The 27,493-nt window shown below is 39.8% G+C and overlaps 2 protein-coding genes across 3 annotated transcripts in view; one reads left to right on the top strand and one right to left on the bottom strand.

The window, feature by feature from the left end:
- ADSS2 (adenylosuccinate synthase 2) overlaps positions 1-20,915 on the bottom strand; it is a 49,248-nt gene extending 28,333 nt beyond the window's left edge. Inside the window, exons 1-4 of the mRNA XM_033198658.1 lie at positions 20,310-20,915; positions 6,987-7,089; positions 6,167-6,235; positions 1,922-1,972 (exon numbers count right to left, since the gene is read on the bottom strand). Of these exons, the coding sequence (XP_033054549.1) occupies positions 1,922-1,972; positions 6,167-6,235; positions 6,987-7,089; positions 20,310-20,492 (406 nt within the window). The 5' untranslated portion in view covers positions 20,493-20,915. The remainder of the gene's footprint in view (positions 1-1,921; positions 1,973-6,166; positions 6,236-6,986; positions 7,090-20,309) is intronic.
- The window catches only part of CATSPERE (catsper channel auxiliary subunit epsilon), a 176,075-nt gene continuing 169,336 nt past the window's right edge, over positions 20,755-27,493 (top strand). The window contains exon 1 of one of the 2 annotated variants that reach the window (XM_033198652.1): positions 20,755-21,007. The gene's annotated coding sequence lies outside the window, so the exon portion shown is untranslated. Of the gene's footprint in view, positions 21,099-27,493 lie in introns of both variants that reach the window. The other variant, XM_033198653.1, reaches the window with a different exon arrangement.

Here is a 27,493-nt window from a genome sequence, read left to right as displayed (position 1 = left end):
TTGCTTTATCCACAATAGGAACAATGGATACCAAAAAGCTACACATAAAATCACGAAGGTAAAAAAAGATAAAGTTGACTATTGGTAACAGAATAAATAAAGCTAATGAGTAGTAAGTATAAGCAAACAAAAATGCTACAAAAGTATTTCACAAAAACATATTTTTCCTTATACACCTAGGAGACTGCCAATAAGAAAGAATATTGGTAGGGCCGGAGGTAGTGGCTCATGCCTGTAATCCCAGCACTCTGGGAGGCCAAGGTGGGCAGATCACCTGAGGTCAGTAGTTCAAGACCAGCCTGACCAACATGTGAAACCCTATCTCCACGAAAAACACAAAAATTAGCTGGGCATGGTGGCACACCTGTAACCCCAGCTACTCAGGAGGCTGAGGCAGAAGAATCGCTCGAACCCAGGAGGCAGAGGTTGCAGTGAGCTGAGATCACCCCACTGCACTCCAGCCTGGGTGACAAAGCGAGACTCCATCTAAAAAAAAAAAAAGTATTAGTAACACTGTATTGCTTCCTATATGATAGCACAACAGTGATATATAAGTTTAAAATTCAAGTTCTAAGATAAGCTAACAAACAAAATATAAATATTTTTGAAATCAGAAGCTTAAAATGGGCAACAAAAATGACAACCTCCTTCTTCTGAAAACCAAAACAAAACCCTTGGGTCCTGATCCAAACTGCATGTTATCATTTGGCACTGCAAAGCTTCTGTTTCCTTTGGTTTTTGTCTTGGTTATGCATCTATGTTATTAATTATTCTGGAAATATAAAAGATGCCTTTTAAATAAAAGTATTACTGATAATATTGTCATAGTTTAAGTATAATCAGGTGAACTATAAACTACTCACAAGCTTAGTTTTATGTTAAATACAGAAGTATTCCACATTTCATCCAGTTACACTAACAAACAGCTATCAGTCTTTGCATTCAAGGATAACCAGCCTACTTATAGACAACACACAGGACAACAAATATTGACATAAAACTGTTTTTTTCAGTAAAAACAAAAAATTGTTCTTTTCAGACTTTACAGATTAAGAAGCTTGTGGCACACAATGTAACAGAGGCCAGTTTCATATAAAAACTGTACGTTAATCCAATAGAGTTTACTTCAAATAAGTTATTTTATTTGGGTTACTAGGATTATACATAGGATTCAAGTCTGTGGCTATTATCTGGAGGGACCGTTATTTGGTTTCTGTGCTTGGCTGATAAATACTGTTAAGTATCTTGATGAGGCTGCCTTTTAAATAGAGGCCAGTGTTAAAACTAGAGCAGCTACTGCCACAGGACACATACATATTTAAATACAATTTAAGAGTGCAGATCAATCATAGAGAAGTTTCCTACATGGTTTTTACTTATTTCTTTTCTGGTTATTGTCTCTTAATCATGTCACTGCTAATTAACAATTCTATTGGTTCTGAAAGAGAAAAATAACAGAAAAGAAAATTCCAAATTTATTGGTAGTGGTTGAAATTTAGGTTAGTCTGAACAAAATCTGAATTACTTAAAAAGCAATAATTATTACATTTTAGGCACAAAGACTCACTCTATCTGCAAAATGGTACACTTACTCTTACAAGAATATTACATGTACAAATAAATGTTCTTTGCATTTTGATGTGGCTTATTTTTAAATAGAATTAGAGATGTCTTATGAAATACCACTTGTATTACAAATTTGCTTAGCTAAACTTTTTCTCAAATAGGTAAATTTCAGCCTAGACTTTGTTAAAAAAGAAAAAAGTTAATAAGTTTTTTTTTGTATTCAGAACTCAATTACTACAATCCATCCTACTTACGCTAAATAAAAATAAAAGACAAAATTAGTTACTAAATACTTTCATTTGATAAATTTCTGATAAAAAGATAGTTACAAATAAATGCAATATATCCACCTTACCAATATGAGCTCTGTCAGATATAATAAGCCTTTTTTCCCAGCCTTCTAGTCCTGGAGAGAAAGGGGAAAAAGATATATTTTAATTGAATATTCTGTACAGCAGTTTTAAAATCTTAATTCTTTTTTTCTTTTTTTGAGACGGAGTCTCGCTCTGTTACCCAGGCTGGAGTGCAGTGGCGCGATCTCGGCTCACTGCAAGCTCCGCCTCCCGGATTCGCTACCATTCTCCTGCCTCAGCCTCCTGAGTAGCTGGGACTACAGGCATCCGCCACCACACTTGGCTAATTTTGTTTTTGTATTTTTAGTACAGACTGGGTTTCACCATGTTAGCCAGGACAGTCTCGTTCTTCTGACCTCGTGATTTGCCCACCTCAGCCTAAAATCTTAATTTCTTTAGAAATATGTCTAGGCCGGGTGTGGTAGCTAATGCCTGTAATCCCAACACTGTGGGAGGCCAAGGCAGGTGGATCACTTGAGACCAGGGGTTTGAGACCAGCCTGGGTAACATGGTAAAACCCATCTCTACTAAAAATACAAAATTAGCTGGGCGTGGTGGTGGGTGCATCTAATCCCAGCTACTCGGGTAGCTGTGGTACAAGAATCACTTGAATCCGGGAGGCAGAGGTTGCAGTGAGCCAAGATTGTGCCACTACATTCCAGTGTAGGTGGTGGAGCGAGATGCTGTCTCAAAAAAAAGGAAATACAATGTCTAAAATCATTTTTTACTGATGCAATCGCGTTTGTATCTTTTCTTCCGTATAGGAAACATCATGTCTAATAAGAGTTTTCTCACATGTCATTCATTCCATACATAAATTCACTCACATGCTATCTTTCCAAATGTCTTGCTCTAAAAGCTCCAAATTCAAACCAGTCACATCCACATAAATTATTTCTAGGAATCCAAAAGGCAAATGGTAGAAAAACATCATGCTGGGGAGGTTAGGTACCTGGCAGGGAGAAATTTGCTAGGGGAAGTTAGGTACCTAGCAGGGAGAAATTTGACAGAAAGGAGTTAATTTTAGCAATGGCACCCTTTCCCAAAAGATAATTGTAAAAAATATGGGCCAGGTGTGGTGGCTCATGCCTGTAATCCCAGCACTTCAGGAGGCCAAGGCGGGGGGATCACCTGAGGTAAGGAGATCGAGACCATCCTGGCAACATGGTGAAACCCTGTCTCTACTAAAAATATAAAAATTAGCTGGGTGTGGTGGCGGGCGCCTGTAATCCCAGCTACTCAGGAGACTGAGGCAGGAGAATCGCTTGAAGCCGGGAGGCAGAGACTGCAGTGAGCCGAGATCGTGCCACTGCACTCCAGCCTGGCGACAGAGCAAGACTCCATCTAAAAAAAAAAAAGAAGTACAGAAAATAAGTTTTTTCACTAATTCTTCTAAAGTACTACTGTTAATTACTGTACTTACTATAGTGAATTGTAAGGAGATATATCTGTCTCCCCATTTAACTGTGGAAGATCTAGAGGAGAGGCTGTGAGTTTTCATAGCACAGGGCCTGTTATCCAATAAGTGGTTTTAAAAATTATTTTTGGCTGAGAGCAGTGACCTATAATCCTGCCACTTGGGGGACCAAGGCAGGAGGATTGCTTGAGGCCTGGAGTTTGAGACCAGTCTGGGTGACACAGAAAGACCTCATCTCTACCAAAAAAAAAAAAATTTTTAAAAACCTGTCCAGGCATGGTGGCATGTGCCTACGGCCCCAGCTACTTGGGAGGCTGAAGCAGGAGGACTCTTGAGCCCAGGATGCAGAGGCTCACTACTGTGTTCACACCACTGCACTCCAGCATAGATGATAGTGCAAGACTGTGTCTCCAAAAAAAAAAAATGCTTGAATGAACAAATGAATCCAAATTGATGTTTTTCTTTAAAGACAATACTAAAGACAAACTGCCAAGCTGCAAACATTTCAAAACTAATCTTTAACAATCAAAAATTTGTTTTTACCTTAAGATTTATTTTTAAAATATATTCCCTAAAGATTAAAGAGGAGAACCTCCTCAGTAATGTGCGAAAAGGTAAACCTGGAATATTAAGCGTCCCCCTCTATGGCTGTTTTGACACACAAACATGTATTCTAAAATTAGTGTAGGAGATATAATAAAGAAAATAGGAGCAAGAAATTCAGTAAAGTGGAAAAAGAGCAAGATCGGATAGGCTAGAAGGAAAAAGGGAGCAGGGCAAACTTATTAAAGGAGATGAGAAGAGAGAGCAGCACCAATATAAAAATCACAGACTAGGTCACAGGTAAAAACGCAGAAAGGAGAAAAGAGATGGTAGCAAAGACAGGATTCTGTAAAATCACATTTAGTGGTTAAGAACACTTGAGGACAGATTGCTACTTTTAAACCTGAACAGGGCAGGGCGCGGTGGCTCACATCTGTAATCCCAGCACTTTGGGAGGCCAAGGCTGGCGGATCACAAAGTCAGGAGTTGGAAACCATCCTGGCTAACATGGTGAAACCCCATCTCTACTACAAATACAAAAAAGTATCCAGGCATGGTGGTGGCACGTGCCTGTAGTCCCAGCTACTCGGGACTGAGGTAGGAGAATCGCTTGGACCCAGGAAGCAGAAGTTGCAGTGAGCCAAGATCGTGCCACTGCACTCCAGCCTGCGTGACAGAGCGAGACTCCGTCTCCAAAAAAAAAAAAAAAAAACCTGAACAATACTTTAACAGTAATTGCGTGTTTTAAATGTGAGCTAATTCAAGGGGACACTATACTAATGATTTTCCTCAATTATGTATTACAGGTTGAGACTCCTTTATTCCAAATACCAGAATATTTCAGATTTCAGATTTTTTTTGGACTTTGGAATATTTGCATACAAATAATGAGCTCTCTGGGGGGTGTGGCTTAAATATATACACGAAATTCATTTATGTTCCATATACACCTTATACACATCAACTGAGGCAATTTTATACAGTATTTTAAATAATTTTGTGCATGAAAAAGTTTAGGGACCCTCCTTCTCCTCCTTCTCTTCTTCCTCCATCCTCCTTCTCCCTCTTCCTCCTCTATCCTCCTCCTCCTCCTCCCTCTTCCTCTTCCTCCTCCATCCGTGGTTGTTTACCAACACCAACATTCTTGACTCTGAATTTATATGCTGATAAGTAATCATTTCCTTACACTTATTCACACACAAGTATTTAACAGTAACGACATACCACTAATACAGTGGAAAAACTGTGTTCAGGGTAACTAAGCAGTACAGCAGCAGCACCAGAGTATCTGTATCAGCTGGCAAACAGCAATAACAACAAACGGTAGGCTTTCAGTCTCCACCTGTATTCTGTATTTCATGTATCACCACAGTTGGAACATCCAGCTGGCACACGTGCCACTTTACTACCCTCTGCGGGCATGCTTGTGTGGGGGAATCGGGGCATGCGTGGAAAAGCTGTATGAAAGCTGAAAGCGGAGAAGGCTTTTCCCTTGGAGACACTGAAGAAACTGTGTGTGTGCCTATGTTTGGACGGTGACTAGTTGCATGAGGTCGGGTATGGAACTTTCCACTTGTGGTGTCATGTCTGTGTTCAAAAAGTTTCAGATTTGGGGAGCATTTTGGGTTTCAGATTTTTGTATTAGGGATGTTTAAACTGGATTTGTATTATCAAATTCCCCTCACACCCTAATGAGATGGCCAAGGTTAGTGTAAACACACCTCTAAAAATCCAAGAGATCAGTAAAGGCAAGAATCCAGGACTATTTCTTTTAAGAAGATGGGCATGGATATATTGCACAAAAGCAGCATTTACTTCACTTAGAAGGAGGGCTCTAAACAATTCTCCTTACATCTGTGTAGCATGGGGGAAAAAAATTCCCTTTTATCCCTGAGTTGTAGCAACAAAAGGAGAGCTCCAGACCCTCTAGAAAACAAGACTGACAGTGTGCAAACTCAGGAATTTGCTAGTTTTGCCACCCACATATTGTAATTCTAGCTACCTTAAGATAAAGTTTACAGATAACCAATGTGTAAAAAAATCAGGACTTAACATAATGACATAAGATGTTAGTCTTCTGTTTAAAACACTGTTTATAATAAAACTTAATAACTGACATTAAAAATTTGTCCTATAGTAGCCTGCAATTTTAAAGTATAAGACAAACATGTTGTTTGTCTGGCATAAGATCCTAATAAAACTTTACAAAGAACAACTGTCTGGCATAAGATCCTAATAAAACTTTACAAAGAACAACTGGTTACCAAGTAGACTCATTCTTTCATACCTTTTCCTTTTTGAACATTTTTCTCTGCTTCTTCAAACAATCCAGGTAGATGAATTACCACACCATTTCCTAAAGAAAAGCCAACAAGTTGCAGCCGTAAGCATCTATAATTACAACTCAGACATATGTCACTTAAAGGCCATTCTGATTTACCAGGTGTTACTACAGAAATGATTCCAAGTTTTCATAGGAGTATAAGTTAAATACATAATGGAACATAATATAGTGAATATTTTATGCCAGAACTATACTCAATGAAGTTGAAAATTTCTTGGAAACAAAGTGAAGTATGTTTTTGAAGGAAACGATGTAATTTTAAGCACATGGAACATGGTCACAGTACACACTAAATCAGTATCTTTCAAGTTGGGGAATCACACCCTATCAGGTCACAAATCAGTTTAGGAGGTTGTGATAAGGTTTTTTAAAAATTAAGAAGTAGAGTAGAAAAGATCAGATTGCATCATGTGTTGTAACGGTTCAAAATAAATTCATGAACCTCTCGTATTACTTACTGTGAGTCATGGTTAAAAGTATTTGGGGAAAAAAGTATTTGGAAAACTGATTCGATGATCTAATACTTCTTTATAGAATTAAGATTGTCAGTGAGCACAGATGAATGCAAAGTAATCACTCCAAAAAGTATTACTGTTAAAACACCTTACAGTGACAAATAGCCAAAGTCAGGTATATTCCAGAAGGTATCAAGGTCAAAATTAATAAGAGATCAATGAACCACCTGGTTAGTGAGAGATGAAATCAGTTTTGACAATAAAAAATAAATGCCATTATCTCCATGCAGCTCAGTTTATATACTTACCAATGAATGCAGTGACATTTGGATTAATTATTCCACTGGGTAAGAGATGAAAATCATATTCCACAGAATCCACAACAACTGTATGGCCAGCATTATTTCCACCCTAAAATATAAGACAGGGGAAAACTAAGTTTGATGATAAATATGACAAATAACATATCTCCTTCCAAAGTGAATTAATGACTTCCTGCCAAAAGGTCAACTTAAGAGAGTCCAAATATTTGCCACCTTTACTGATTTGTTAAAGGCTTTAAAATAGTTTGGCTGTCTCCTTTCCCCACTGTAGTACACTTGAGTGATTATTCTGAAAGAATATGGAAATTGGGGAATTCAGGTTTCTCAAAGACAGAAAATCACACTCCTTAAAAGACGGAAAAAAAGTGAAAAAAAATACATAGAGCAGTTAGTCTGTCTTTGGCTATGGAGGATTATGGCAATCTAACTAACCATATTCCATCTACACACCAAAAAATCTCTAAGAGAAGAGTAATCTATCCAGTTACCCTAACTTGATGTAAATATGCATATAATTCCCATCGTCTTAAGAGTCTGTCAAGCAACTCTGCGACCTGAAATTTGTATTCTTACATGGACTTACCAAGAATCTCCCCCAAACACTGGTTATCCTTGGCCTCTAATTTATATACCAGTCTTGTAGGTTTGGTTAATGACAGATCCCCAGAACCTGCTCACCTCTGGATAAAATAATATCATGCGTCAAGGAACTGCTAACACTGAGAATCATACTATAAACTCATGACGAAATTTGCTTTCTATGAAGCTTATGCAGAAATAACAAAATGGAAAAAGTCAAATTACAAAATTAGGTACAAAGGAGACTAAATATTAAGTAACCAGATAACTTTTCTAATTTATATGTTTAAAAAACATGGAAGAAAACACAAGTTTTCACACTTGTCAGCTGATTACATATATGTTTAAACTTCTATACAACATTAACACACTTTTAAAAGTAAACTCGGGATGTATTTGCAACAAATAAAAACTTCAACAACATCCTTCTATAACAAAAAATACCAATCAAAACTATATTGCCTGAGAATGAGGGCTGATCACGAGGCTATTTTTCTTTCATTTTTAATTTTTGTTGGTATGTAGTAGTGCATATATTTGTGTGGTGCATGAGATGTTTTGATACAGGCATATGAGTAATAATTATATCCGGGTAAATACGGTATCCATCAACTCAAGCATTTACCTTTTCATTATGTTACAATCTAATTATACTCTGAGCTATTTAAAAATGTATAATAAATTACTGTTGATTGTAGTCCCCTGTTGTCCTGTCAAACACTAGATGTATTTTTATCTAACTATATTTGTATACCCATTAACCATCTCCCCACCCCACCCCCAGCTCTTACCACTATCTTTCCCAGCCTTTGGTAACCATCCTTCTACTCTCTATCTCCATGAGTTCCATTGTTTTAATTTTTAGCTCCTACAAATAAGTGGGAACATGTAAAGCTTGCCTTTCTGTGCTTGGCTTACTTCACGTAACATAATGACCTCCAGTTCCAGCCACATTGTTGCAAATGACAGGATTTCATTCTTTTTTTGTTTGAATAGTACTCCACTTTGTTTATGTACCACATTTTCCTTATCTGTCTGGGTAGTTATCTGCCTAATTATTCAAGGCTCACAGGCTTTTTAGCTAGCAGGTAATGAATCCTGCCAGAACTCAGTCCTTCCCTTCAAGGCAGCAACTTCCCTTATGGCCCAGGGTATGTCTAGAAATTTGTGCTGGAACTAGGGCCTGTGATGGCGAGCTCAGGACTTCCCCCAGCACCCTGTCCTACTGTGGTTGGGATCCAAACTGCAAGACCAAATCCTCCTGACTCTTCCCTCTCTTCTCCTCAAGTGGAGGGAAGGAGCCTCTCCTGGAGCTGCATGCTGTGCTGCCTGGGGTTGGGCGAAGGGGCGCACAATCACTCCCTTGGCTATCTTGGCTGGTGTCTCACTAGATCACATGCCCCCCAAGTCCACTGGCTCCAAGTCCAGCACAACACCGGAACTTGCCCAAGAACTGCAGTCTTTGTGGCCCAGACTATCTTCCAAATTTATTTAGGGCCCCAGAGCACTTTAGCATGTGCTGGCTAGGCTTGCTGGAACTCAGGTTCTGACCACTAGGATGGGCAATTCCCCTCTGGTAAGGGCTGGTCTAAATGCTCCCTCCGTGGGCACTGGCTGAGTTCTGCCCAGTGTTGCTTTCTGTTGTGACAAGGGCAGCACTGAGTTCCAATGCAAAGTCCTAGGATCACTGCATTCTCCCGCGTCTAAGCGTACAGATTCTCTCTCAGTGCCCCATGGTTGCTGGGGGTGGGGAAGGGGTGGTATCAGCAATTCAAGACTGTCTTTCCTACCCTCTTCCATGCCTCTTTCAGTGATAGGAAGTTAAAACCAGGTACTGTGATTGCTCACCTGATTTTTGGTTCTTATGAAGGTGCTTTTCTGTGTGGATAGTTATTAAATCTGGTGTTCCTGTGGGAGAACAATTGGTAAAGGGTTCTGTCTGACCATCTTTCCCCATTCTGCCCGATCCACAAGGTTATTTTTAACAAATTGAATGTTACTACTTTTACCAAATCATCACCAATTATGAGGTCACAAAAATGCTAGAAAAATTGGCCCTGCTAAAAAAAAAAAATCTTCAAAAAGCAAGTACCTATTTACATGGTGTTTTGCACTGTATAAAGCAAAGAACTCTTTGAAGACTAAGGTATGGCATATATTTAAAATAAAAAAACTTGGCAGTGTTGGACTCAAATCTGTAAGCCACACTTTGGAAAGGCACAGGCAGACAGAAACAGGAATGATGGGCAACACCTTCAGGTAATACCAAAAAGGAAACAGGTGCATTCGTTTTTACTATTTATTTTTAAATAGGAAATTCCCACATATGATACAGACACTAAATGGCACAGAAGTATGCACAATAAAATGTGAAGCCTTTCTCATGCCCTTGCTGTAAGACAACCAGTTAGCACAAGTTTTTGGTGTCCTTCCTGAAGTGCTTTTTGCATATAAAACATATATACTGTTTTATTTTACATATACAATGGTAGCAAACTATATACAGGTGGGCAGCTTGCGTACTTCCATAACCTTGCAAAGAGAATCATCTCATTCTTTTAACAGTTGTATTTTATCCTTTTGTATATGTACATATATCATAACTTATTATACTGGTCCCATAATGAGAGGCATTCAGATTGTTTCCAATATTTTGCTACTATAAACAATCTTGTAATAAACTTCCTGGTAAGTATTATTATTTCATATTTGTGTAATTTTATCATCAATTCTGATAGAATCCTAGGACATATAGTATACACCAAAAGAACATTATTTATCTTAACTTAGTCTTTTAAAAGTAACTCACAGGATAATTCTTACCTGTATTTCAGTTCCTCTTGTTACAAATTACTAAGTTTAATAAATTTTTACTAAGTTGTTATAAAGTATTTGGTAATTTTGAGACAACAAATAAGGTATTATTATCACAGCCAAATCAGGTTTTTTTAAGAGATGGGGTCTCACTATAGCCCAAGCAGGCCTTGAATTCCTGGGCTCAAGCAATCCTCCTGTCTCAGCCTCCTGAGTCCCTGAGACTACATGTGCATGCCACCCTACCCAGCTACAAGCAGTTTATTTTTTTAAAATCAGTTTTTAGGCCGGGCACGGTGGCTCACGCCTGTAATCACAGCACTTTGGGAGGCCGAGGCAGGTGGATCACGAGGTCAGGCGATCGAGACTGTCCTGGCTAACATGATGAAACCCCGTCTCTACTAAAAATATAAAAAATTAGCCAGGTGTGGTGGTGCACACCTGTAGTCCCAACTACTCAGGAGGCTGAGGCAGGAGAATGGCGTGAACTCGGGAGGTGGAGCTTGCAGTGAGCCGAGATCGCACCACTGCACTCCAGCCTGGGCGACAGAGCAAGACTCTGTCTCAAAAAAATCCCCCAAAAAACAAGTTTTTAAAATTTCATCATTTGCTCAAGGTTAAAAATAAACTACTCTAATTTTTGGAGTAGACCCTTAAAGCAAGTCTCCTAATTTACATAAAATTACTTTTATAGATATACTAATATAATCATTTGATGAATTATTATTTGACAATTATTACTGGCAGTGCACGACAATGTTCTTATTGTGCAACAAAAGCTTACTCTCTTAGCTAATATTTTACCAAGAAAGGTAGTAATGATGGAATTAACCATAATAAAGAGACGATGGTTGCTCTAGACACACACACACACACACACACACACACACAATTTTTCAGGCAGATGGTTGTGATGGATGACTTTAGAGGGAAAAATTGGCTTAACTCCTTAAGTTTGTCCAAGTTTATAGGTAGTGCAAGCTGGAAAGTTCAGCAGTAAAAGACTTAAAGTCACACGGTGGTATAAAGTTTGCTCATCCAAATATTAGTTATTGAAAAATATTAACATTTTTCAATAACCAGTATTACATTGATTATTATACGGTTTAAATATCATTTAAATTGTTTCAGTATGTAAATATGGTTAAATATACCCAGAAAAACCCTAGATTATCCTACGTAGGATTTAGAGGGAAATAACTAAGTGCTTATTTATATTTGGTCACTAGTGCTCCGGGGGCAGCTGGGGTATAACTGTTAATCTTGAAACGCACACTATGCAGAAGGGTCTCGGGGTGAAATGAGAAGGAGCTGCTCATAAGGAGTTTCTTGATGAGGTAATCTATATACGAGACAAGTTTTAGCATACTGTATTTTATAAAATGCAACAGATAAAGCTTCAAATTTGAAGTGCCTATTTGGATGCTAACCTAAAATACTCAGATTATTCACCTTGGGACCTCAGGCAATTGTCCTCAAACAGAGATTACACTGGTCCAAGGAGAGGTCACGTATTAGCAGACAGCAAAACAAAGAATTTCAAACATGAGCAGCATAACCAAAAACAGTTTCAAACACGAGCACCCCCTCAGTGTCCCACCTACATATTATAAGGGCAGATGGAGCTGCTCCTACATGGGCCCATGGGCAACTCCATGTAGTATGTGCCAGGATGAGCAACAGCAAGGATGTGTTTGATTAATCATGTTCCATGATTCTCCCGGGTAGCACTGGGGAGGCCAGATAGTACCAAATAAATGATGGGAGATATTTTGTTGTTGTTGTTCTACTTCTAACGGAAACATACAATTTCCTTCTCAATCCAAATTTTCCACAAATCAAGCTTGATCAGTTATCTTCCACAAAAGTATGAATCTTATAATCACATGAACAGTTACACTAATTACCTCTTGCTTCTCTGCCAAACTCCCATAACACTTATGATCCCAGTCACTCTTGTAGCATTTAACAAATACTTTCCATTATCATAGCTGTATATTCTATATTACTTAACAAAAAAATAGAATGTGTTCAATTAATAGTTATATAAACAAAGGGCTGTGGAATCTCAATGTTGTTTCTGGATCAATTACATCCAACAGGGAAAATATTTAGTAATAAATCTCAAATATAATTTTTTGAACTTTTTTTTTCCTAGAAATAAGTCATATTTCTGAGTTGGTAAAATGCTTTTCTGAACATACATTTTTGGTGTCTGCCACGGTTAACCAAATGTCCGTCCATTTTTGTGTAGCCTTTATACCGTACAGATTTCACTGACATCATCCTTGCATCTGAGTATTAAAAACGGTTGACATTGTTCTTTTCAGTCCTCACAACATCCCTATGAAGTAGGTGGTACTGACTCCATTCCACAGATGGGGAGGCCTAGCATGGAAAGGTTTCGTGGCTCCTCACAAGCCACGTGGCAGGGAGGCAGGAAGGGAGGGAGGGAGGCAGAGTGGCAGAGCAGCTCTCCAGCCACGTGCTAACACCGCCTTCACATTCACACTTCCATCAGTGCCACAACACTGCAAGGCAGGCTTTCATGTTGAGGCCAATTTTTAAACTATTTTAATTCTGAAATATACCCTCTCCAACACCCCAAGAAACAAAAAACAGCATGAGTTCACAAGCAGCTATGTGGCAGGTTTCTTTGAGGAAAAGCACAAGCTTATAATGCCTTATATGATGCGCTTATATTAAATACCAAGAATAAATGCACGTTAATTTTATTAGAGTGAACAATATATGAAAGAAAATTCAATTGTGGTCACAAAACATCCCCTAATATAGTATATATTTTATCAATTTTCTTTGACTGTTATTCTTACATTAAGATTAAATACAAAGAAAATATTAAATAAGCTTCTTAATTACCAGGGAAAAATGTATCTCATCACAGAGCTATGAAATAAACTGGAACATCATGATAGAAACAAAAACCAGGACTAAAATTCTATGCTCTCAAAGCTGAAAAGCAAAGTTTCAGGTGTATGCTTTTAGTTTTTACAATCAATACATAGCTAATTTTCATTATTTTAATTAAGGTTAAAATAATACAAACCAATTTAACTCTATTTTTTCTTCCAGAAAAGCACTACAGGTCAATAGCATATTAGACTGTTGGAAAACAATTTACAAATAGGAACAATCCAGAACAAATGCTTCCTCATACCTTATTTTCCCACACAAAATTAACTCCAGGTTAGTTAGAGCTTTTGCATGCTCAGTCCCCCTCCTTTTCCCTTACTTGCAAATCACAGGAATCATGTCCCCAGCCACAGCGAATTGATCCAGGCAGGAAAACATGTTCCAACCTGAGCCTGTCAGCTCCTCTCCCTTGGGAATCTGAATTTGAGTACTGAGGAGGAAAGCAATAGCAGTCTGAGATGCCTGTCACCTACGGGAAGCATCCTAAAGAAAAAGGCTGCCAGTTCTAGCTGCTGAGATTGCAGGAGCAGCCTTCATCTCAGGCCACCATCCAGCTCTTCCTTTAAACAAATCCCCATTTTGCTTGAGTTAGTTTCTTTCCATTGCTTGCAAACAAAGAACACAAACGATTCACAAAACAAACTTACTACAACATAGTATATATACCCCTTGCTGAGTTTACATCTTGTACTAGTAAAACTGAATATTAAAATGATTAATTGCTAGATATTAATAACATTTTATGCTGTCAAGGACAACACTTTAAAGCATTACTGCAGGATATAGGAATGATATAACAGTATTTAGTTATTGTGTAACTGTTCTGTTTTTCCATGCATTCCTTTTCTTCCTAATTTGATGTTCAGTTTACGGAAGTCGGAAGACAAGTGTTTTGAATGTTCTTTCCATGACTCCTCAGAACCAGAGGCTGTCAAATCCAATCATAGAATAAAATTTTGGATCAGGAAATGCTAGTATGTGTCAGCTTCTAGCTAAGAAGCTCCAAAGGTACAGGGGAGGTTAAAAAAGAAAAAAAAAAAAAAAAGGTTGGAAAGGAATTAAATGATATTAGTCTACAAAAGCGACTTTTGATTCTTAACTTGGTTTTGCTACTGGGCCTTCTCCTTCCCCAAATCACTCCTTTCTTCACTCCTGCAAGTGCATTCCTGCCGTGGTAGAGAGATGAAGGCAGCAAATGATCCTCAGTGTTGTAGACCTGAAACAATGGCCTCTTTTCCAGAATACAGGCCCAAGTGTCAAGGGCTAACAACGTCATGCACAAAGCCCAGAGGCGTTTTTCTGGTTACTTAGTTAGGCCTCTGTGTCTTATCTTTGTCCTTTGGCTTTGAATACATGAAAACAACATACTGTAATCACAGAGCTCAAAATGAGTATCAGGAAGTCAGTGACCACTATGGATTACAGTAGAGAGCAGCAACGTCTCAGATCCCGTGCCCCTCAACTATTTCAGCAACCGAAAAGGGGTTGCTACTTTTTTGTTTAGTCTTCAAGCTTCTTAGGAGCCTAAAAATCTTTGGAGTCAATGCTTATTATCTATGCTGCTTTCAGGGTAAAGACTGTAAGATCTGTATCTCCTCCTTTCCAGACAAAACATGTTACCATTTACCAAAACTAAAGCACTTATCAATCCACAGCAATAGTTATAAATGATGATTGTTCTTTCATGAAAGCATTCACATAACTGCAATTAGCTTATGATTCCAAAGTAGAGCAGGTTAAGTTACTGCCAGCAAGTTGATCAAATTTAACTATTCAGCAGTAACCAGACACACTAGATAGGAAGAGAAAAAAAATATACAGGGTATCCTAATTTCTTTTTAGCAAAGATATCCAAGCTCAGTTAGCCATTAAAGGTTTAAAAGTATCCACTTTACTTTGCATGATTATAGTTACCTTCTAGTTTCATACACACATAAATGTCACAAATGATGAAAACCTCAGATACCTTATATTTTAGAATTTACATTACCATTATGAAATAACTTCTCACAATGAAAGTGGAAAGAGGCATTGCCTGAGAGGATCTTAGGTTCCTAAATAAGAAGCTTTAGACTCTGGCTACCAAACTCTAATATTCTTTCACACTCACCAAACCAGGGTCATAGATGAGAGCATAAGACAACCAGCCAAAAATGTATAAACCAATGATGTCACACAGCCCTTTGTGAATGTTTGATAAAAATTCACCTAAATACATTCATGAAAACATTTTCTTAAAAACACACTGAAATTAAACTAGAGATTTCAAGTCAAAAAAGTTTTCTTACTAATAAAATTCTTCCTTTAAAAAAGATGTTAAAACTTAATATAGACAAAAATCTCATTTTTAGAAATCTCATGGAGCCTCTTTTTAAAAAAAGAATTTTAGTATGTGAATCAAATATAAATTTTGGTTCAATGTAAAGAACTATCCCATCCCAGAGCCAGAGTAGCCACAGGAACTCCCCGCTTCATTTATTGTTCTTTTCATTGCTTTCAGCAGGCAATACTGAATGTTGATGTTTCTGTTGATAAAAGTGTAATAGTCACCAATTTTTATGTATCATTATTTAGTCCACACTAATCTTTGGTGTCAACATCTGACACAGTCCCTGAGAGATAAGACAGCTGGATTCGTATCCAGTTACAGCAAGAAAGCTATTAAGTACATATCAATTTATTGGTTCATTCTAGATTTGCTCTAGGCAACAGTTTTTCTTAGAGATACTTGAAAATATCCAACAAACCCATCCTTTCCCACCAAAGTTAAAGAAACAGAATAATTTTGATCAGACACCACTGAGATGGTTTCATATACATATAAAAACTCATGCCTCAAAAGCAGAGCTGACTGGATACTATATTTACTAACTGAAATAGCAACCTAGGACATCCTCATTGACTGAACATTGAGATTTACTGTTCTCAGTGGAGAAAAACTAGTTATTAGAACCCTACATGGCATTCAATTGAAATAGTTGAGGAGATACATGAAAAAGAGATAAATATCAGTTACCTATTCTCGCCTAGAAACAAGAGAGAAGATTTTAATATAAACAAAGCCTTTGAATGGTACAATGTAAAACATTCCAGCTAAAAAACTAAACAACAAATGTTAATCCAAGGAATGCTAGGAATTCCACCTTAAATTTATGCCACCAGTCAATTAAATTGTCCAGAGAGATGTTAAAACCATTACAAGAAAGGGTTACTATTACTTATTTCAAATGAATTTATAGGGGTGATCTTGCCACCCAGAATACATTGGTTGAGCATTTCCCTTCTGCTTCATATAGTATTAAGCGCTACAGAACAAAGAAAGGAAGAAGTCCCCCTTTTGAGAAAATTTACATTCTGGCAGAGAAACCACAGTAACCAAACAGAACAAGATTTAACCAAGTACAGTATAACAGACATTGGTAAATACTTATACACTAGGGAAATGCTATAAAGGATACAAAAAGAATCAGAAAATGGAAACAGCAATTGTTATAAACCTGGAAGAATGGCTTACCTTAAAGGCTAATTACCTACTATCCTTAAAATTATGGGAAGTAGTCTGGCAGATCATTTTAGCTGTACAAGGTCAAGGCATGAAATAATACTAACATTTTCTTTTAAATTATCTTTCATCTTTTCTATTTCAAGGAGAAAGTCTCAGTTTGCTGCTGGTATGTCTTTTATGCTTCTTTAACACTTACTAATAGTGGTTTCAGATCTTCAGCAGATACTTGTATCTAGCTAGAAAATAGTCATATTTTTTCAGTATTTTTACAGCAAGCTTTTAAAAACATATATCAAGTGATGGGGTCTGCCTTCTCTTATAACTAACTTTAGTATTTTCTCTTTTTATTGGCTTTAAAGCCTTGGCGAGAAAACACAGGGAATACTGCTCTAGCCTTTCCTGATCATAGGCAACTTCGTGTGTGTCATTATAACCAAGACCACCAAACTTACTTTCCTCAAGAACAATCAATAAGCCTTTGCTTAAAGCCTGGTATAAACTACTATAGTTAAGAAGTTTCTGTAGTTTCTACTCAGCAAAATAAAGAAAACAAAGCACAGTATTTTACTTTGAGAGAATTTGGGAAAAAATAGTATTAGACTTCCTTCTGTGATACCAGAAAGGGACCTTCTTGGTCCCATACTTCAATCCCTTGAAAAACTTAGACTAGTACCTTTCTCCATCCTGACCTTCTCAATATTTTTGCTTACACAGCAGTCGTCCCCCAGACTGTGAGCTCCTTGCAGGCACAATCCCTGCCTTTTTCAGATTTTTGACTCCCAGGCTAAATGATCCCCTGAAGATGCTCAATGTTTACTAGATGAATGACCTGCACCCAGGGTTGAGCCTCCATTTAATTCTTCTCTCTTCTTCTTAAAATAAATATTGATTTAAAATTAAGGCATCAGTAGCGGCTGTCCTTTGATGTAAGTGCTACATATTTACAGATCTGGGGAACCTACCAAGTTATAAGTAACTCCCCACAAATCCTGAATCTGAACAACACAGGCCTTAAGCGCTGTAAGAGTGAAAATGCCATTAGGTTTGCATCTAGTGTTTCCAAAAAGGCATTTTATATATTAAAATTTATCATTAAATGCAATGCCAGTTTTTCTTTTTAAAACTATATTTTACGTGGGGAGAAAGTCCGTATGATTCTACTGGTGAAATATGGATACATTATGTGTACATCATTTCTGGAGAAACAGTGCTGAATAAAATTTGAACTCATGACATCAATATGGCAGAATATATTAAACTCTAACAAAGGACATGTTTTCACTAACACACAAAACTTAAGACATCGAACAAGGCAATCCAAGCTCACAATGTCTTACTGTTGATTTTTTCCAGCTCTCTATACACACTCAGTAAGAACTCCAACATTCCAATTTTAAAACCTAGGAGAACTTCATTAAGTAGATGCCAGCTTACTAGGGCTAACCAAATAATACAAAGTTACCAAGGTAAATCACAAAAGAGATAATGCTTAAATCTATTCATTACTCATCTACTTTTTGCTAACAAGACTAATAAAGAATCCTAATGACACACTCTTAGAAGGCACTAGAAGAACACAAGGATTCCATAAGGAAGGTAGTTAAGTCAAAACTCCATAGGTGAGGGAAGTCTGCCTAACAGGGCCGCTCATTTGTTTCTCCTCTATCTTCAGGTAACATTTTAAAGCCAAACTTAGTTCCTTCTCAATCACTTCTCTCGAGTTTCCAAGGGCACCAGATCAGGTTGGTCCACGACTTCCAAGACTACTTTCTTGGTAACATCAGTAACACCTTCTCCAAGCTACAAACTACTTCTAATATTTCTCGATAGAATATTAAATTGAGAATCCTTTCGAATAAATACCATAATGGTTGTGTTCTCCAAACCTTCTTACAACCCACAGTGTAGCTCAACCTGAGCTACTTCCACGTAAAGGAGATTTCAAGATGTCAGTGAGGGAGACACACAGGCCTCCGCCTCTCTCCCCTTCTAGACAGTAAGAAAGTTCGGTATACTGGTGCGTCTTCCCCACAGCATGACCAGATCTGAATGTAAGACAAAAGGTAGGTAAAGGCTGGATTTCTGGAGTATTTCCTAAGAAAGTGTGGGGCAGGAATTTAATGGCAACACCCTCCAGAGCGCTAAGGTACAAAGTGTGTTGCCAGAGGGGTGGAGAAGTAATAGGCTGGAAGAGAAGGAGGGAGAGGTGGTAGTGACGGTTTCCTAAGAGGCAATTAGTGCAACAGCTATTTCAGAATGGACAGGGTGGATTTCTGCATGAAAACAAAACAAAATGAAACAAGGTAAATCAGAGAATATTTGCAGTATTTGCATTTAGCTTTTCTATATACCTGTGATTTCACTGTTTCTGCATGCTCAGAATGGTATTCAAGGGGGCCTATGACTTACTAGAACATATACAGCATGGCACCATCATATCATGCCATGTATGTTCAAAAACAAATACTCTTGCAACCTAAACAGACAGCAGTTAACTTCAAATATTACATTATGCTTTGTTTTGAACGTGGTTATTACTCATCTACTTAGAATTTTGAAGCTGGAGAGAGTTATCTGAGAGCCTTTACAAAGGCCTCCCCTGTATGTTGCTTCAAAGGAAATGACAAATAGGAAGAAAGCTTAAACCACGTGTCTCCCGTTAGAAGTACATTACCACCTCGTTTTCCGAAAGTTCACTTTCGATGTCACCTTAGCAATGCAAATTATTTCTAAATACTCAATTTGACATCCATGTATTTACTTTTTTTCAAGAGAGAAGGGATTCCTTCCTCTGGGACCAACTAGTAAAAGTAATTTCTCCTTAACTTTAAGGTACGGAGCACATTGTAAAAACAAAAACAAAAACAAGAAACTCAGGGCCCTGAAACAACAGCCCAAAGCCCAGAGGTGGGTGGGTTTGGATGTCAACAAAGTGGACCTGAGGAAGCAAAACACTGCATGCCACGGTCCTGCAGATGGGGGATCGGCGAGTCTGGATTTCAGGACATTTCGAAACAATCCAGTCCCACTCGGCCGCCCTGGGCGGGGTGGGGGGATTCTGCCGTCGCGCCGGGTCTCCGACCGCAGTCGGAAGAGTTGGGAGCAGGCCTCGGGCGGTAGCTCCTCCAACTCAGACCGCATCCCACCTCCACCCTGGCCTCAGTCCCGGGGCGGAGCACCAGTCCCCAGACGCAAAACTGCAACTCCCCAGGCATCACGCATCCCTCAAAGGCTCCCCGCCAGCCCACCTTTTCCTCCAGAACCACCCCAAGTTTCACCCGACGCTCCAGGTCAGGGGTCCCCGACCTCCCGCCATTTCTCCACGTCGCCGCAGCTCAGGACACGAGGAGAGAGCCTCAAGGTGACACCTCATTTTGGCCAGTGGATCCGGGTCCTGGGTCCGAGTTCCTGGGCACCAGGTGCCAGGCAGCCCGAGCTCCCGGGCCCAGCCTCCCGTGAGAGGCCCGTCGCCTCACCTGGCAGCGGCACACGATGTCGGCATCCTGCGCCAACAGATCCACCACCTTCCCTTTGCCTTCGTCGCCCCACTGCGCACCGAGCACCACCGTCACCCGGTTTCCTCCGGGCCGCGCCCTGGGGCGGCCGCAATCGCCGTTGGGCAGGGAGGATGCCGCCGGGTAGGTCTTGGCTGACGCCATGGCTCCGGTGACGCGAGGAGAACCCGAAGGAGAGGCGGCCGCCGAGGAGTGAACGAACCGAACTGCTCTGCGGCCGCCAGCCACATGCGGAGGAAAAAGGAGCCAGAGGCCGGCCCCGCCCCCGCCCCGCCGGGCCGCCACCCTCCAGCCAGTCCCCGCCCCGCTCTCCGCCACAGCCCGCTCAATGGGGGACCATGACTGCCCCGCGCAGGCCGGCCTCTGCAGCACCGCCCGCAGGAAGGGGCCCTGGTGGCGGCAACCGCCGCCACCCTGGACCGAGGCCACGCCCCCTCCGCGGCCTGGCGCGCCACTCCTGTGCGAACCTCGCGAGCGAAAAGGTCAGGGGCGGGGCTTCGAGAGCGCTTCTCCTTCAGCACCCCGCCTACCCGCTCTACCTCTCGCTTTCAAACTGGAGAGGCGCGGAGGCGCGTGTGGAGCGTCGGACTACAACTCCCAGCACGCAACGCTCGGGCTGCGGCGGCGTATTCTGGGGCCACTGTGTCTGCCATCTGCAGGTTTGTCTGGATTTGTCTGTATTAAGGAATGAACGTGTACAAAATACAAAGTGTGGAATTTCTCAGTACAAACAGCATAAAATCGGAACGTGTAAGTGTTGAGTTGGAAATTAAAAGTCTGGAAGTAACAGAGATGGGGACAGGGATCAAAAAAGACAAAATTCAAAAGTAAGGCGATAAGGTAAAGGATATGAGACCTGAAATCAATAAATCAAGTAAAATCCTAATTCTCATTTTACGCAGTAGTAACAAAGGCTCAGAGAGGAGGAGTGGATTACCTATGTCATATATGGGTACATATATGCAGATACTGTCATGCACTTCTTTTTTTTAATCCCCACAACCATATAAGGTAGGTGATCCTCTATTATCCTTATTTTACAGGATTTAAAAGCTAGGTAACTTGCCCTAGTGAGGCCTCAATTGGTACTTCGATAATCTGAGTCCAGAGCCCATGTCCTTCCTGTAGATTCCACTGTCTCTTAGTTACAGCTGTAACTAGATTCTGGTGTATACCTACTGTTCATCTAATGCCCTTTCAACTCCAACACAAATTAACCATGACGTTTAATTCTGATAAAAGGTGCTTCGAAAAAAAGTGGGAATGGAATCTGTATTACATGTACCATCTCCCAAATCGCCTGGACATACTGTATGTTCACTAATGGTCTCTAGAGCACACTTTAGTATTTTATTTCTAGTCAATGAGTTAAGTCAGGAACATTGAGAACCTGCTATTTACTAAGTGTCCTGGGCACTGATAACATAGGAGAAATAAAGATACAATTGCGGCCCTCAAGGATTCAAATTATTTGGTCTATTGATTAGTAAACAAATTAATTATAATACTAAGTGATAATTGGTGTCTATCTTGGCCTTATTACAAGATCACAAACTTTTTGGAAATGAGAATGCCATCTATTTCTTTCTACTCAAATGCCCGAGGTAGTGCTGGGCAGATAGTAGATACTGAATAAGCACATGTTGCTAGTCATTTCCATTCAATTTTTAAAAATCATTTATGAGAGACTGATTTGAGTAATAAAACAACTCTGGTTTCCTGCGCAGCCAGCTCTACATGAATTACTATTTCTTTATTGCCATTCCCCTCTCTTGATGAATCGGCTCTGTCTCGGCAGTGGACAAGGTGAACCCCTTGGGCGGTTACAAATTTGGGGGCGTGTCTGGGATTGCTGTTGTGGCTACCTGCTCATGGTTCAGTGGCCCCCCTCCAGCGATGGATCCAGAAGCCTGCCCAGGTGGCCACCCAGTTCTCTTGGACTGGGGGCTGACTCTGGTAGTCTCTCTACTTGTGGGGCGCTGCCAACCCAGTGTGCAAGGATTTAATTGCAATGGAGAAATAGTCCTGGGGAGATGTCCCTTAACTGTAACCCTGTCACAGGGTGTCTGTCTGTAGCCCCATTGCGGGGCATGGTGTCTGGATTGGTGAGCATCCTAGGTGCTGCCAATGCCTCCTTTCTCCCGACTGGTTCTGTAGCCCTATGGTTGGGTGTCTATTTGCAGCTCCACTATGGGGTGTCTGTGTCTGTAGCCCCATTGCAGGGTGTCTGTTCGGTCCTGGGGTGTCTCGGTTGGCTCTTTCTAACTAGTAGGAAGAGTCCAGGTTTGGGAGACTTCTCCTCAATCAGGAAGATTTCAAAGAGGTTTCTCAGAAGGAGAATAGGAGGATAGTTTGGAAGGAATACTCCTGGAGTTCTTGGTTAGTGATCTGATTGGGAAGGCCTCTGTCCTCTCGTCTTTGTGTGTATTTGTATATGTGGAAGGGATCTCAGAAGAGGTTGCTGATGGAAGTCCAGCAGACGTAACTCAGAACCCTCCTTATTTGTCTGGTCACATTTGATGAGCCCTAGAGAAGGCTCAACAGGCCTGTCTCAGGGCAACTATCTGCTCTTCCTCTTGCCCAGAGATCCCATTGTGAATTACCATTCCGAGGTCATCCCTCCCCACCTGGAGTGGATCAAAGACAACAGGGACCAACGGAAGAAAGTTTTTGAGCTTTGCCAGGCTGATACTGGGTGCCGAACGAGGTGACTAATGTGTGTTTTGTTATGTGTGTTTTGCTGGGATGGAAAATGTTAATTTGGTTCCCCATGCAGCCCTCTGGGCAGCATCTTGCAAATTAAGAATCTTGTCTATGGTTCCATAAAGCAGGAAAGGGTGACTTTCTCTTGTAAAGTGGCTTGAACCCCACAGCTATAGCACAAGCAAGCAGGGTCATCAAAAGCCACTCCGTTCTTCTGGAAGCTGCAGAGAAAGGGAACCTGGAAATGCTGGTATGTCGGCAAAAAGGGTGTGAAATTCTTAGCAGACAAGTTTCTGGTCTCTCTCTCTCTCTCTCTCTCTCTCTCAGTAAATAGTAAACTGTTTGACTCCTCTGCAAGGGTTCGAAGAATAGAAAAAAGGACTTGTGAGACTAGTCTTAGGCTGTAGCAAATCTAGTGTAGTTTTGTGCTAAGAATTTGTCCTTCTGTGTTCTGTAGTGGAGAGACGGGTATCCACAGGATAGAACGTGGGTTTAGGACCCTATAAGCCTGCTTTTCAAGCCAGCTTGGCAGGCTGGTCAGTTACAAACTTTACTACAGGTCCCTGAAGCCAATACTGTGTGAAATTTCTCTGTCTTGTTTTGTGTCCTGAAGAGCTTAACTTTGTGACCATGTGGAGATACTTTCTCTTGGTTTCCGCCATCTAGAAGACAGAAATTTGGAGATTTTTAGGTTAGCCCTAAAAATTGTATTGAGCAGTTAAAAGCCTTTGCAATCTTGAAATTGGCTTCTTTAGGCTCCTTCTGGGAAGAATAGAAACTGCTCAATACTGTATAACTCAGTAGCTAAGGCTTTGCCTCTTGACAGTGGGGGTCTGTGTTCTATTCCTGGCTTCCGGAATGATTCCCCTCTGGTTTTTTATTTATGTAACTTTGCCATTTATCGAGGTTCCCCGCCTCCCCTGTCCCCGTGGATAGCTTTTGATTTCCTGTCTTGAATTTTCCTTTCTCTAAACTACCCTGGGGGAGATTCTAAATCTAGAAAAACAAAACTGCTTACCATCTCTTTCAGACACCTGTGTGTCCATGGTGAAATTATAACCTTAGTTAAAGTGTATTAATTTCATATGGGAAGTTACCTGTGATAGAATTCAAAAGCCAAAAATATTGGCCGCTTTGGCATGGCTAAAGTTGGGTAATAAAATTTTTAAGGGTTTGTTTTTTAAAGAGCACTATGGTTAAGAGTCAGCTTAATTAAAAGTAGATAAACAAGCTATAGATATATTTAAAAGGACTTTATGTTTCTGTCTTCTTGGATCTTGTTTTTCTGGAAAAAGGTCTTTTTTCCTTCTCAGTCAACTGAATTATTTTCCTCCACTTTTTTGTTTTGCCTATCTTAATGCACACGAGAGGCCGGGAGATAGCTTCTGGCAGCCTGGGACTCCTTGGGGAAAACAGGAGGCACCACAGACCCCGTTTTGGAAGAAAGCTCTGTTTTCCTCATGAAACCCCGAAAATTAAAAGCAGATAGATCCCTCTCAAAATCAAAGAAAGGCTCTGTTCTGTTTTGCATTGTGTTATCTGACGGTTTTGAGTTTTAGGGGTATCAGAAATTACTTCTCATTCTGAGAGAGCTTTGGTGTGTAACAACCAGGTGGGAAATATATTTTAGAGGTTGGCTAATAGTAGTTATGGAGGCATCCTTGAGTCTTTGCACACTTGGATCAGAGAAGCATATGCTCTGGCCACCTGGAAGACATGGAAACATCCCCCTGCCCCACGGAGAGATGGGACTCCCATGGGGGATGGTCTAATTACCAATGGACTAATTGGCTTTGGGGGTGCCTTGCAATGAAATGCACAGTCGGTAAAAGCACTGCACTGTCTTCTCTGGAAGTATTTCCCTCCTCTTGGGATCCAGGATCCAGTATAAAACAGAACCCTTATTTTTAAGAATCTGTCTTTGCCTTCAGCGGCTTATTTGCTGCTTATTTGGCCCTAGAAACACAAGCTTTCCTGGCCCTGTTCCTCCAGGGGCTCGCCCCTGAAGCCAGTAATCCAATTAAAAAACTGGCAAATGAAAAATCTTACAAGTGCGGAATCTTCTGTCTGGTGTGTGATGTTTATATATAAAAGGGCTCTGATTAATTTCCTTAGAAAAATGAGCACTTACATCACATATTTTGTAGGAAAAAGAGAAACTTGAATGCCTTTTTATTCACATGACTTTAGTAATCTTTTGGAAATAAAGACAGTTTTAAAGATTATTGGTAAAATGTCATGAAAATATAGACATTTAGTCTAAATTAAGATCAGATATCAGATTTGCTAAATGCTTTAAAGTCCAACTGTTCCTTGGACTTTTGAAAATCGTTTGATTTGGCCGGGCGCGGTGGCTCAAGCCTGTAATCCCAGCACTTTGGGAGGCCGAGACGGGCGGATCACGAGGTCAGGAGATCGAGACCATCCTGGCTAACACGGTGAAACCCCGTCTCTACTAAAATATACAAAAAATTAGCCGGGCGAGATGGCGGGCGCCTGTAGTCCCAGCTACTCGGGAGGCTGAGGCGAGAGAATGGCGTAAGCCCGGGAGGCGGAGCTTGCAGTGAGCTGAGATCCGGCCACTGCACTCCAGCCTGGGTGGCAGAGCAAGACTCCGTCTCAAAAAAAAAAAAAAAAGAAAATCGTTTGATTTACCTACTTTGGAGCATTAGGTTATAAATAAGGCCTGGGAACACATGGACAGCCATGCCCCTAGTTATGCTGAAAACAGTCAGGCCTTATCTTCACTTCTGTCTGGTGTCCTAGGTTCCACCCCTAGAATTAACTCACTCACTTATTAGGTTTTTCACTAAAATGAAAGTTGCTAACGTGAAACTGAGATTACTGGAGAAACAGTTTTACATACAAGGTGTGTAGGGAATGTGTTTTTCTGGTAAAAGATTATAAGAAGGCACAGGAATATGACTTTTGTTAAAGGGCATGTAATTTTGTCTCGTTCAGAGGGTTTTAAAGATTGTCTCACCCTAAAAGAGGAACGGAACAAATCTGAAGGTTTAAGCAAAGTGAAAAGGTTTGTAAAGGGTGAATCTAAAAAAAATTCTGTGGGTATAAACAAGTTGGCTAAGAACTGAAAGAAATTATTTAGCTTTTTTCTGTAGGTTAAAATATTAAAATCATACTGATGTGGGGCTAGAATCTGAGCCCCTGTGTCCAAATAACAGGATTTTCTTAGAAAACTGATCTGCTGTTTGATGGAAAATTGTAAAGGGTTCTAAAAAGTTTATGAACTTATGGTCAAACTAATTAAAACTGGATAGAGATGTAAAACTTTATTTAAAAAACCAGCTTTAACATTAAAGATGCACATGAAATTTGGTTTTCTCTTTTGAAGACGATTTTTATGTAATGTTAAAAGATAATGAAAGGGTATTGTTTTCTCCTTTGGATAAATGGCAGGGGAAAAAAAGGAGGAGAGAGAGAAGAGACACATGCAGTTGGCTTCGTGCTATTTTCATTGGATCTTCCTTTGGAAAGCTGAGTCACCTCTATCACAGTAAAGGTTTTTCTTTTTGTTTTTAATTGTTTTGGAGTTATCATTTTGGCCAAATGAATGATTTATGGTGACCTGGGATTCTATTTTGTGATATCCAGTGTTTTAAACCTTTGATATTTGACAGACTTTCCAAAATCAAATTATAAATTATGTCTCTTTCTAACCTAATATTTTAGATATTAGGTCCTCTAAAGTCCAAAAATCATACAGGAAGCATTGCCAAATATAAAATGGTGTTCAGCTTTCTTTGGTCTATATTTGTGTAAATGTGTTATTGGTATGTGTTCCAAAATTAGGTAAAACTGCTATAATTCTAATATGACTTAGGATATGTTACCAGTAATAATTATAATTGTTACGTTAAATGACTGTGTGCCACAGAGGTAAATTTCTTTGTCAGTTGTGCCTTTAACAGTTGCTGCCCTAAAATGTTTTTGTCATCCACAGACAATTGTTGTCTCACGTTGGTCCTCTTTAAAACATGATTTTATAATCAGCTATACAATTTAACAAGTGCTCTTAAATACAGGTTTCTGATTAATAACTCTGGGAGATTGTGACATTAGAATAGAAAAAACCTTTCAAATAGAAGAGGGAACGGTGTTTGGTTTTCTTTGGGGCTGTGTTTGTATAACTATGTTACTGGTATGTGTTCCCAAAGTATGGGACATTTCTCTGTTATAATTTAGTGTACATTCTTAATAATTATAATTGTTATGTAAAATTGTTGTATGCCACAGAAGTAACCAAAATTCCTAGTCAGTTGTAGCTTTAATAGTGGCTATGGGCTTTTGCCATCCACAGACATTTTGTCTTGCTTTGGTCCTTTTCAAAAGGCAGTTTATATGACAGATATAGGACTCTGAGTGCAGCTCTCAGATAACTTTAAAAATTGTGTTATTGGAATGGAGGAAAAAAACCAAACTTA

Source organism: Trachypithecus francoisi, unplaced genomic scaffold (genome assembly GCF_009764315.1).
Source record: "Trachypithecus francoisi isolate TF-2019V2 unplaced genomic scaffold, Tfra_2.0 Lachesis_group5, whole genome shotgun sequence".
Taxonomy (NCBI): Eukaryota; Metazoa; Chordata; class Mammalia; order Primates; family Cercopithecidae; genus Trachypithecus; species Trachypithecus francoisi.
This window is presented reverse-complemented; position numbering and strand designations above follow the sequence as displayed.